Source organism: Podarcis melisellensis, assembly GCF_964234715.1.
Source record: "Podarcis melisellensis genome assembly, chromosome: 5".
Lineage (NCBI taxonomy): Eukaryota > Metazoa > Chordata > Lepidosauria > Squamata > Lacertidae > Podarcis > Podarcis melisellensis.
In genome coordinates this window covers 69,926,071-69,939,526 of record NC_138537.1, presented here as the reverse complement: position 1 = coordinate 69,939,526, position 13,456 = coordinate 69,926,071, and the positions used below count along the sequence as shown (strand labels likewise).

Below are 13,456 nucleotides of genomic sequence, written 5' to 3'. Positions count from 1 at the left end.
GAAGCTCAGACATGCAATCAAGACAGTTGCCTTGGTTTCTCACCGCCCTGGTAAATTATTTAAAGTGTTTGAAATTCCTATTAGTTAGGTGCCCTGGGGCAGTCACCTGGTAGACTGAGCAGTGGCTGATTGTTTGAAGAGTATCTGGCCAGCAGGGACCCAGCTTACTCATTCTGTAATACTGTAATGTGTGAATGGATAGGAAAAATAACACACTAAAAAACGAGAAGGGAAGAAAAAAAGAAAAAGGACAAGACACACGCACAGAGAGAGAGCAAATACCAAGAGCAAATGAGAAGAGGCTTGAAAGCAGCAATACTGATACAAAAGAAAGGAAATTGCCAAAGGACACCAGCTAATAAAAGGGAAGGGAAAATATTTCAGGAAAGGACCATGTCTGCATGTGCGTTCTGTGCTGTGTCTCTTGCTTTCCTTCCCAGCAATAACAAAATAGTTCTGCTTCTGTTCTTAATCATGTTTTCGCCCTCTCCACTCCTATGCGCACATTCATTTTGGGAAAGGCAGGCTTTGGCTGCCATGTTGAGCATGCCAGCTTGGCTCTGCAGAGCAGTGGCCTTGCTTGGGTGCATATTGATTGCCTCCTGGAGGCTGAGGCAAGATGACTGCTGGTAGCAGCATCTTTCTCTCCCTGTTGCCTTCAGTCTCTTTTTAACAATCCAAGATAAATCACTCCTTGAGGACAACCCTTCACAGCCAAAGAAGCCCTTTTCCTTGCAAGGTATTTAAATAAAACTGGGACTGGAGGCAGGCGGGTGAGAGATCATTTCAGTTTCCTTATGTAGGCTTGGGTGGTATTGGGCAAGAAGGAACCCAGTTAACGTGCTGCTTCACAGAGTTGAAAAGAGTTGATTGTTCTTCCAAATGATACTGGGTACCAACTTCCATCCATCCCAAACAGTCTGGCCAATACAGTGGAACCTTGGGTTGCGAACATGATCCATGTGGGAGGCACGTTCACAACCTGCAGCATTCGTAACCTGCAGCACCATGTCTGCATATGTGTGGGTTGCGATTCGGTGTTTCTGCGCATGCGCAAAGCGCAATTTAGCACTTCTGTGCATGCACAAGTGCCGAAAACCAGAAGTAACCAGTTCCAGTACTTCCAGGTTCGGCGCAGTGCGCAACCCAAAAATGCGTAACCTGAAACATCTGTAACCAGAGGTACCACTGTAGTCAGGGATGATGGCCGCTGCAGCCCAGCAATGTGCATCATGATTTTAAAACAACAACACAACACACATCACGGCAGGGGAAATGAATAATTTCAACTCACAGTGGCAATGCCTGTTTTCTGGTTGTGACCCACACCGCCATCTACTGCTCGCACAATGAGTATGTATTCAGATTTAGCTTCCCGGTCCAGCAGAGATGTTGTGGTGATTTCCCCTGCAGAAGGCAAGAGAGGAAGGTGAAAGGAGAAGGGAGAGCTCGTAGGTTGAATGTTTGTGGTTCAGCAACATACAGGAGACAGGAAAGAGTTTTCTTTGTTATAGGTCACAGAGAAAAGCACCTAGGGACATAGGAAGAGCCCTGTGGGATGAGAAGAAAAGCCTGTCTGCTCCTGGTTGCACAGGGGCCAACCAGATACCTACAGGAAGGCTACACAAGCAGGATATGGAGGGTAATAGAACTCTACACACTTATGATTCCCATTATCAGACATTCAGAGGCCATCCAAGTTGGTCATCCCATGATTCTTCCCCCCCCCCTTTTTTGAAGGGGTTTCCTTCAAATGTATGCCTTTGGCAAAGCTTTAGTGATACCTGGAAACTGGACCTCTACCTCCTACTTCTTTAATTATCTGATTTACTTCTTTAATTATCTGATGCTGCAGGACTTTCCTCTAATTGGACTTTCTTTTACAGCCATTTTGCTGAAATGGACCAAAAATGTCTGCGCTAAACCAGATGGGATAATCTATTTGCCAGCCCTTCCGAAGTCCCAGCACCCCACCCCTAGAATTTAGCTTCTACAATTGTGCATTTCAGTTCTCTTCGGTGTAGGGTGCTTCTCACAGCAGATATATCAGAGATGGGGTTAAAAACTAATCTAGATTACAGAACTGCAAGAGGTCAAAGGTTTTACTAAAATACATTTGCCTCCCAAGTTCCTGTGATATCCATTAATCTGTAGACTGGGGGGAAAAATTAATCAGTGGGGGATTTTTTAAATAAAAAAATAGTGTGTCTCAGTGATGGATTGCTCTACTTTGCCCACAAAGTTACATCCAATTAGGCACACCTTCACAGAGCAGTTTCAGCTAATTTCAGTGAGGATACTTGTACGGAAAAGTTCTTCTGTTCCTAAACCACAGAACTGAAATATTATGTTTCTTCATTTCTCCTCCCTTCTGAATGCATCTATCTCCCTACAGAATATTTCAACAAGGAGGGTCATCATGGCTGAACTTGCTCTCGTAACAAAAACCTTGCTAAGCTTTTTTCCAAATTACTTGGAAATTAGGAAAATGTGACCTATGGTGAACTTTTTGTACTTGGGCTAAAACATCGCTATCCAGCGATCTAGAATGAAAATAGCAAAAGTAATAATAATAATAATAATAAATAATAATAATAATAATATCCTGTCTCATCAAGGGATATGATAATGATAAGCAAACACAATATCAATATTCAGTCTGGATAACTCTACATGAACATATTTGTTTTAAAACAAACAAACAAACAACATTAAGTATTGTATCTCTAAAACCCCAGCAGATTAAAACTTCAGAATGTGTTACTTTATCTTGCTCCTAAAACTTATATGGTGCCCCCTCCGAAAAAGCCCAGAACCTGCTTTACCACTGAAGATAGGAGAACCTGTAGTGGCCAGATCAGTAAATGAGATCCTTAGAAGGGAATGTGACACTCAGGCTGAAAAATGTTCCCCATCCCTGGTCAAAAGGAAATAAAACTATAGCCATTATTATTATTATTATTATTATTATTATTATTATTATTATTATTTCCCAGTTGTAAATGGGGAACAAAGCCAACTTGGCTGGACCTCAGGGCAAACTGGACAGCCTATAAACCACTTTGGATCAAGGTGGGCTGTTTTCTGAAGTGCCAATTCCAGGTCCCAACTGAATCTTGTGGCTCGTGCATACCGTAATTTTCGCTCTATAAGACGCACCTTTTCCCTCCTAAAAAGTAAGGGGAAATGTGTGCGCGTCTTATGGAGCGAATGCAGGCTGCGCGGCTACCTCAGAAGCCAGAACAGCAAGAGGGAGTGCTAGCTTCTGGCTTAGCCCCTCTGTCCCTTCCCCCACCTCCCGGGAAAGCCCCCAAGAGCCGCGCTCCCTTTGAAGAGTGCACGGCTCTTGTTGGCTTTTCCGGGAGGTGGGGGAAGGGACAGAGGGCAGCCCCTCAGTCCCTTCCCCCAGCTCCCGGAAAAGCCCACAAGAGCCACGCTCCCTTTAAAGAGCCACGAGGAGAGTGTGTGTGGCTCTTGGGGGCTTTTCCCCGAGGAGGGAGAAGGGCAGCCCGTCACTTTAAAGAATATTTTTTTCCTTGCATTCCCCCTCTAAAAACTAGGTGTGTCTTATGGTCAGGTGCGTCTTATGGAGCAAAAAATACAGTGCTTTGAGTGGAAGTAGCATCTCAAAGTTCTGCACTGTATTTGTGTTAAGAGAAATTGGGGAAAACACGTTGCAATTCTCCAGGGGAGAATAAATTCTCCAAAAGTTTCACCATCAGCAGTGGCAATAGCACAGCGCTTTTCTTTCCCCCCTACAAGTCTCAGCATCTGGTCTTCATTCTACATCCTCTACAGGGCCCTGGACCAGGGGCCGTTCCTTGGCATTGTGGGTGGAGGAATGACAAAAAATGATGGGGAATAGTTTGAGAATTTCTTTTTCTTTTTCTAGGTGAAGGAATAAGAGAAGAATCTAAAAATCCCTCTCTCTGAAAAAATAATAATCCCACCATCCCTAATTAGAATATTTTAAATTTTCAGTATGAAAACTAGGGAGACCCCGAGAACAGCACTGATAAGATTGCTTTATCCTGGTGTAGTTTTCCGTACCTTAAGGCAATCTGCCTTGATTTGTAGAGTATGTGTAGATTTGGATTATGGGAAATTTGCACACCCACCTTGAAGAATGTCACAAAAATAGCCTTATGATTACACTTTATGGGAATTATAATGTGCTGAAGAGTCATTATTTTGACACTCAAAAGACTTAGTTTGTTTCTTTTGTGGCTGGGCAGCATGGCAAAAATGAGGGAGAGTAGAAGAGACAGAAGAGAATAAAGATAGCAATTGCAAAGAGATGATGGACTAAGCATGGAAGGAAAAAGAATATTGTGGTTGTGCTTACCTGAGCGAGCATTGATTCGAAAATGAGAAGACCCTTCCAGTGAGTAGATAATGGACTCCTGGCCATATTCTCTTGACCGATCCAAATCAGTGGCGTTTAGAAACAGCACTGTTGCTCCTTGGAGAAAAATAATAAGGTGATGGGGATTCTCATTTTGCAGGCACACCACTCGCTTGATTTATCAGCCAAATTAGACTAGTTTGAAATTAATCTGATTTAGGATTGAAGATATCATTGGAACATAAGCCTAGTACAGATAAGTAACCAAGTGGTTAAGACTTTCTACCATTACTTTGCTACTGTATTCACTGAAACATGGTGTGGTCCCCCCCCCTTAATGTAAGCTAATGTGTTCTAAAGAGTAAGTGAAAGTGCTTATTAAGTAGTAAGGATATTCCACATTTGCCACTTACTAAATTCATCCTATCACTCTATGGCAGGTGACACTGAATGGGAATAATATCACCTACTGTACCAGAATATATGCTGAGAGGGGCACAGAAGAGCAAAGTGAATTTCAGAGGGGGGTGGGGTCGTTCTGTGGAAAACGTTAGATTTCTGGGAGGGAAATAATAATGGCAGATTTTGTTTTAATGTTCTCATTTGAAACATATTGGTCCTGAAATAAGTCCTATTGGTTTTGCTGGAGCTGACTTTCAAGTAAACATGCTTAGGCTTGCAGCCTTATTTTAATTTCCGGTTCAAGATTTGTACATGAAAAGTGATTTTCCTTCAAGTAGCCAAGGAATGCAGCAAGCAGAGAGACAGGTAGGGCACATGGCTCCCAAAAAGACAGAATTTTATGGCTTGAGCTGTATTCTAAGGAACAGCTTGACTTGGTGTGAACATAGCACTAAATGATGATCTAGTTTATGTTGTGGTTACAAAGAGGAGATTGGAAGTTTCCACTTGTTTTCAACGAACCGTGTTTGCTGTTATGTCAGGGCTCAGAACTATGATTAGTCTTAACTATTGCTTAGAGAAACAAGGCAGTGTCAGAAATGACAGGAGCAGCTCACAAACCTGCCATAATATCCTCCATGACTGTGATGACATAGGAAGGCTTGCTGAACGTGGGCGGGTTGTCATTTTCATCCTACGAAGATAAAAGAGAAAAAACAGCACACAACATAAACATCTAACCTAGCAGAAATAATGTTACGATGAAGCATGATGCAAAACACCTCAAAACACAGCGCAGTCTCATATATTGGAAGAAAAAAAGCGACACATTTGGTTTTTAACTACTATTTTGTTCAGCATCCCATTTTATTTTGTTAATATAATACAAACTTTGACACAATCTGAACACTGAGCCACCAGAACAAAACATGGAATGAACATTGAGGAAACAATTCTGCATTTCAAGCTGCAATAACAGATGACCCTCTACACCTGTTTCCAAAGTCACGGGGAGATAGGGAATCTGTCTTGAAGACTGAGCAATCGGAATAAAGTTGACTTCCGACTAAACATCAGGAAGAACTTTTTTATGAAATTAACAACAACAACAATGTATTATTTATACCCCGCCCATCTGGCTGAGTTTCCCCAGCCACTCTGGGAGGCTTCCAATTGAGTGTTAAAAACAATACAGCATTAAATATTTAAAACTTCCCTAAACAGGGCTGCCTTCAGATGTCTTTTAAAGATAAGATAGCTGCTTATTTCCTTCACATCTGAAGGGAGGGTGTTCCACAGGGCAGGCGCCACTACCGAGAAGGCCCTCTGTATGGTTCCCTATAACCTCACTTCTCCCAATGAGGGAACCACCAGAAGGCCCTCAGTGCTGGATCTCAGTGTCCGGGCTGAACAATGGGGGTGGAGATGCTCCTTCAGGTATACTGGGCCGAGGCCGTTTAGGGCTTTAAAGGTCAGCACCAACACTTTGAATTGTGCTCAGAAATGTACTAATGAACTGTTGACAGTGGAGTAGACTCCCTCAGAAGGTGATGGACTCTCCTTCCTTGGAGGTTTTTAAGCAGAAGTTGAATGGCCATTTGACATGGATGCTTTAGTTGAGATTCCTCCATTGCAGTGGGTTAAACGATTAGATGACCCTCTGGGTCTCTTCCAATCGTACAATTCTATGATCCTGTCATGGGACTGCGAAGGAAAGCCTTTGAGCTGGGGGGAGGAGAAGAGTCAGAACGGGAACAGTCAGAAGGAGACGGTCAGGAAATGACGAAAGGGGGAGAGGGGGAGAGAGCTGGAGGGAGCCAGGAGGTGTCAAGGCTCTCCAATGCTGAAGCAGCACCACACAGGGAGCTCAGAGACAGACTGAGAGCCTATTCCTGTGCAAGGATCAGAGACGTCCCATGAGGCTTGCCTGCCTCTTCTGTTGGAGGAGAAGCAGGAGAAGACAACTCCCTGAATCTGAACCAGATGATTCGGATGCATAAGTTGTACTGTGCTGCTGGTACATATGTAAAATAAAGAACTGTAAATATCTCTCTGAGTGAGCAGAGGGTGCTTATTGTGAAGAGCATACACAAACCTTCACAGATTCTATGTTATCCGCATTCAGAACATTATTCTATTTTTATAGTTCAAACTCCATCTTGATACCCACACCTGTTTCAAGAGCACAACAAAATATGTAATAGTAGAAGCCAATACTTCAAAAATCCCATTGTCAATAGTGCCTTAAAGCTTGAAGAGATAAAAAGTAATAGACTGGCCTCTAGCTAACAGAAAGTTAGGCATTTAACAACATTGCCAATTGTAGCTTGTATATGCTGGGTTCTCTCGCAATGGACGCACAGGCTGGAGAAGCAATATCTCTACACTCCCCCCCCAAAAAAAGAGTTTCCACTGCACACACATTGCTTCAAATGAAGAACATCTGCACATAAGCCTGACAATATGTGAAAACATCCTTAGAACGCATTGTGACTGTATCTGGACTGGAGACACTGTAGGGAGACAAAGGCACCATGCTTTCATCATTCTAGGCTCGACCTAGAGATTTTTGTACTTTCTATCTTTGATGTTTCTTTCTTTTCTTCTTGTCACAAAAGTGACTAGGAGACCAGGAGAAACAGTGAAAGGGAATGTATAGAATTCACTGGCAAAAAAATGTGGTCATTAAATAAAAATGTTTCCATTCAGCATAGTATTTGTGGGGATTAATTGTTCTGACAGTAGGCATAAAACTTTTCAGAAACAAAAGTTTGCAGTGGGAAAATGTCGACAATTAGATGGTTTAATTAAATATTTAATTTCACCAAACCATGTCCCTCATTCTCCAATAATCTGATCCACAATGGTTTTTTGTTTTTTTTTAAGGATATCCAGAAAAGAAATTTTCAGCCGAAAATGGCCGAAAACTTCATATACGTCCTGTTAGGATGGGAATTTATTTTTACAGGATTCAAAACCAGATCCTTAGATCACTGTGTAACATAAAGTGTTTGGGCTAAATTAGTCTCCTGCCTTGAATGCTCTCCCAAATTATCACTAGCTTTGCTATTTGCTTCCCTCACCCCTTCTTACCAATTAGTTTAGTTAAGCTTGTACAGTGGTACTTCAGGTTACATACTCTTCAGCTTACATATGATTCAGGTTACATACTCCGCTAACACAGAAATAGTGCTTCAGGTTAAGAACTTTGCTTCAGGATGAGAACAGAAATCGTGCTGCGGTGGCGCGGCAGCAGCAGGAGGCCCCATTAGCTAAAGTGGTGCTTCAGGTTAAGAACAGTTCCAGGTTAAGTACGGACCTCCGGAATGAATTAAGTACTTAACCTGAGGTACCACTGTATACAAATGTGTGTGTATGTGTATTTTCCTACCCATTAAAATTTTACTTTCTAGCATGTATTTTTTTTCCAGAGGGACAAAAGAAACCCGATTTCCCAATCATTGCTCTGCAATCAAATTAACATTATTACAGAAAGAAAAACAGTTCTAGGGAGGACTTAAAATACTGAAATGAAATATCAAATCATTCCCAGTTTCTAGCTAGTCAGCTATTATTCAAAATATAAAATGACTGTATTTTTTACTAGTAATTTCACCCCCCCTTCTAATCAGTTATCTGAGGTGAAGAATGCATGTATTTTAAATATTCCAAAATGTAAAGCTTAATAAAAATATAATTTATTCTGTTTTTAAGAGAAAGACTGCAATCTTTATTAATATAAAGATACTTTACTTTTCAATTCGTCTCAGACCAATATACACAATTTGCATAATATTTTAAAAAAATTATATACGAAGACGAATAAATCAGCTTTATATTTAAACATAGACTTTCTGAATGTTACTCAAGAAAAAGGCCTAGTCTAAAAAAGAAGAGATAACTGAAGCTATAACTGAAGAAGAATAAAAAATTGCCACATTTTTATATAGAGGGAACTGCTACCCTAGCCCTTAAACTTTGACTGATGTATTTGCTATTAAAGTTGATATTTTATGTAATTTCACATGCCAGTGATGCCCATCATACTATAATTAAATTGCCATCCTCTGCTATTTTTGCTTGGAGCAGGTGGTCTTTAATCAGGCTTTTCATCACTCATGATTTCTGCAATGCCCAATACTGTGCATTGTTCTCCCTACACTATAAAGTAGATCCATCATGGATAGCTCCAACTGCATGAAGCTTCACCTTTTTCTGCACATCCTTGGAGGAGGAAGAGAGTAACACGGAAAATCCATCTAAGTAAGGATGCTAAATCCCCACTTGGAATACTTTTCTACGCCCATATCTAAGCAAAGTGTATATGAGAAATTCTAGTCTTGCTTACTAGAGAATAAGGAGATTTGGTAGCAGCCTTCTCTGCTGCGAGAAGATGTGTGTGTCTGTGTGAATGTATTCATTTGAATACTTCACTCTCAAAAGCAGGGAGAGCCATTCAATAGCTGTAGTCATAGCTGAAAACTACAAAAGCCCTTAGGTGCGTGCTGAAGCATTTTAAGCATATACAGGAGGTTACTGAGATACCAGCTTGAGTATGTAACCAAAATGAAAGAATATCTACTGGTTGCTGGAGAGAAAGGGCGTACTAAGTACTGCTGGGACAGAGAGGAAATGCCCTGTATTTTCTTCCTTTTATCAAGTGGACAAGCAACCAACCTTTAATTAAAAACAAAACAACAACAACCTGCTTTAAGTGTGTCTGTGGAGACTTTTTCATTATTCATTTCAGGTACCTGCAGCACAGTTACACCAAAATGTATACATGTCTCTTTCAGAATCAGCAACCCTAGTCATGCTTTATGGGTGTCCGTTTTAACTCTGCTATAATACATACAAAACTGAAATTATCAAGGTAGTGCTAGGGCCACAAAAAGGAACCACTTCATAGTAGAAAGGAATGGCCCTGTAATATCTGCAGCTGTGGGCAATGAGGTCTTTGAAATATCGCCTTCAAGCCACTTGTTGGAATCTGTCAATAATGAAGTGCACCGCTAGGGGGCAAAGTCAAACCACTAGGGAATCACAGCGCCTGCTGTGGCTGCAGAGACTGGAAAGTTGTAACTGCTGTCTCCCACGTTGTTTTTGCGGCATTAGCTGCACTGAAGTGACTTCTCTGGGGTGCAGTCCTAGTGCTGTGTGTATGGAGGTCCTAGGCTGCCCAGACGACAAGACAAGTTTAGCTTCACTGATGTAGCCCAAAGGAAACAGAGCAATATGTTTAGCACCAGCTGGGCTGCAGGAGTTGTCAGAAGAAGGCCTACAAGGTGCCATCCAAGCTACTAGAAAGCTGTATTTTCCTTTAAAACCCTTTTAAGTCTCTGCAAGCTATTCTAGAGCCCTTATGCACAAACAACACTGGATACAGTTTCATGGATAGCACTGTGTTGGTGAGAGACAAAGTACTTCAGCCTTTGAACATACAGAGAAGTAGAACTGAGACTTTAACATTTGGCCTAAGGATTCCAAGGGGGTGGATTTCCAGCGAGCATTCAGTCCTCTCTCTCTTACTAATCTATGCCACCAGACAGGAAATTCTAGCAGTGGCTCTGGGATGAAGAAGTTTGTAAATCAACAGTGTCCAACACAAATGAATATGTCTCCTTTATGATATACTTAAGCGTAGTTAAAGTTATTGGCTCAGTGAACAAAATGGCACCTAGAATGTCAGCAAATGAGAGCTGGAGAGAAACTTATTAGTGGTGGTATTTCCAAGGATGCTGGTATCATGCTTAATATTAGTTCTAATTCAGTAACTCCCTCTATGAAAGCTTATTGTCCCCTAATGGAAAATCTACAACACGAGTTTCATTTCTTTATTAAAAATCAACAAGCTAAGGCTGAAAAAATGGACCATCTTAGACAGTCTCTCTCTCTCACACACATGCAATCATACTTGCTCCTTCATTTCAGCTCCTTAAGTACCACTGTGAGACAATTCATCACCATCATCATATTCCACCCCCACCCCCTTCCAGTTGAAAGAGAAAATTCCTTTTGGTCAAAAGTGCAGAATGTGACAGCTACTTAAAAATCACCCATGTACAAAATCAACTAGAAGGAAATGACCTTTTCAAGTGTGGTCTTTAGACAGATGGGATTACACTGTCCAAAGAGCAGCTATGGGAAGGAGGTATTTAGCCTCAATTAAACCCCTTTGCTGCTTCTTTCTTACTCCCCCCTCCAATCTTATGTCGGGGACAAGAGAGAAAGTCAGACAAATCTTGTAGCAACAATGATCTTCACCAACTCTTTGGTCAATAAAATGCTGCCACTTGGAAGTCAGATCTTATTAGGATGCAGCTAAGATTGAAAGGTTATCAAGAGAGCAAACTCCACTGCCGATACTTTATTTTGAGCTTGAGTTTTCTTGAATCAAAATACTTGTTGTGCTTTGACAATCTGGTTTAATCCTGTGGAGTAACAGTAACACAACTCTGCTACCAATAAATATATATTTGTGTACATCACCATCCCTGATAAGAATGTTTGCATCAGGATTCAGGACAACAGCAGCTGGGGACAGCTAGCATTTGAAAAATAAACAGCTGGCTGTGATTGATTGAATGACTGATAATTTCAATCACTTCAAGGGCTAATGTGCATTTGATATTCATGTCAGAATCAGAGCGGCTTGGTTTCAGGCACCTTTAGATCTCTGGTGGTGGGGAGGGACGGAAACCAGAGAATTTACTCATTTAATCCTCTTGAACTTCACATAGAGGGAAATGAAGTCGTTCTGCAGTCAAGACACCCAGTGTGTTTCCCCTCTTCCTTCTCTTTGCACGTGCTCCCAGTTTGTGAAGGACTTGCTGGCAGGATTTTCTCTGAGCTTGGCTGAAAGTGCCAGTTGGAACACAAATGGAACATGAAGATGAAGAAATGAAGCCACCGAGAGAAACCATAAGGGAGTGATGAGAGAGCCATGACGAAAGCCATGAGAAAACAATAGGAGTCAAAGCTAAGAAAGCGAAATAAGAAGTGAGCAAGCTCACTATCAAATGATTTAACTTCCACAGTTAGTAGAACCATTGAGCAGTGTAGAATCTTAATCTTTTCCACACACTGCTCCAAGGTACTACCAGCTTTACCAAAGAGGAGGGCAGGGGTGAGATTCCAAGTACTGCTTCTAAAGGCATGATATATTCTTAAATTTCAAAGCACGTGTGGGAGAAGGGGCTGTAAAGCTCCTACCCAGGGATTCCCGAAAAACAGTTGCTGAGGCTGCCTTACGTGACTTTTACTTCTAAAACATCCTTTCGCAGACGTTTCGTCATGATATCTGCAAAAGTGTAGCAAACCTTCTGCTCCATTTTATCCGAAGTGCAATATTGTGCTGCAAACAGCTGCTGCTCTTTGTTTCTTTTGTTTGCATGTTGTTACTGTACCTACCTACCTCATATGGTTGGTTTGTACCTAAAATGGGAGAGGGTTCAAGTCTGTTGGATTGACTGCACAACCAACATGGTACTTGACTGTACAGTGGCACCTCGGGTTAAGAACTTACCGTAATTCATTCCGGAGGTCCGTTCTTAACCTGAAACTGTTCTTAACCTGAGGTACCACTTTAGCTAATGGGGCCTCCCACTGCTGCTGCCACGCCGCCACCACACGATTTCTGTTCTCATCCTGAAGCAAAGTTCTTAACCCGAGGTACTATTTCTGGGTTAGCAGAGGCTATAACCTGAAGTGTCTGTAACTCGAGGTACCACTGTAGTAATGAAAAATGAGATGACTATGCAGTTAGAATCAAAAAACTATTCCAAGATTTCAAAGCTGAGGAGAAGAACAAGCAGAAGCATTATCAGGAACAAATGTGAGTGATTTTGAAAATGGCCAAGAAGCAATAATAATAATAATAATAAAGCAGTAAGCTGTAAAGAATGGGAAGGAAGATCAGGAAAAGAACAGCATAAATGTACTATCTTGATGGTGATGGTGATGATAATTGCATTGATCTTTGTACATGGAACCTTGAGGCAGATTTGACACACTCCTATCCCAACAACCAAATGAATGTATAAATGCAGCCATAACCAACCTGGTGCCTCCAAGTGTTTTGGACTACCCCTCCCAGCAGTCCCACTCAGCACAACATCTGGAGGGGACAAGGCCAGTAAGGGCATGTCCAATGGGACCAAATAGAAGAACTGATTCCTGATGCACTCCTCCAAAAAGCGGGGGAAGATGAAGAAATGAAGCCACCGAGAGAAACCTTAAGGGAGTGATGAGACAGCCATGACAAAAGCCATGAGAAAACAATAGGAGCCAAAGCTAAGAAAGCGAAATAAGAAGTGAGCAGTCAGCTGCATCAAAGGCTGAAAGAAGAGTCAGAAGAAGAAGATCCACGAAGAGAAGATGGTTAGATTTTGCTGCGTGGAGTTCATTGGAAAGATGAGTTGGAGCAGTCTCCGTTAAATGAAAGGAGCAAAAGCTAGATTGGAAAGGATGAAGAACAGAATTGCTAAAAATGAAAAGAAGGCATTGGCTCAAGAAGTTTTCTTTATTAGGGGGAGAAGAAAGATAGGGGTTGTTAATTAGATGAGTAGTATGAGGGGTGGGGGAGGGGGTATTGCTTTATTTTGTTTTTATTATGTATTTTGTGTTTTTATCTTGTATTTTTATGCTTCGAACCGCCCTGAGATCTACGGATGAAGGGCAGTATACAAATATAATTAATAATAATAAAGG

General features: G+C 41.5%; 1 protein-coding gene across 2 annotated transcripts in view; it reads right to left on the bottom strand.

Annotated features, from left to right (window-relative positions):
- CDH23 (cadherin related 23) overlaps positions 1-13,456 on the bottom strand; it is a 366,100-nt gene that overhangs the window by 136,267 nt on the left and 216,377 nt on the right. For both annotated transcript variants that reach the window (XM_081913082.1, XM_081913083.1), the window contains exons 17-19: positions 5,369-5,441; positions 4,346-4,462; positions 1,295-1,407 (exon numbers count right to left, since the gene is read on the bottom strand). In XM_081913082.1, the coding sequence (XP_081769208.1) occupies positions 1,295-1,407; positions 4,346-4,462; positions 5,369-5,441 (303 nt within the window). The remainder of the gene's footprint in view (positions 1-1,294; positions 1,408-4,345; positions 4,463-5,368; positions 5,442-13,456) is intronic.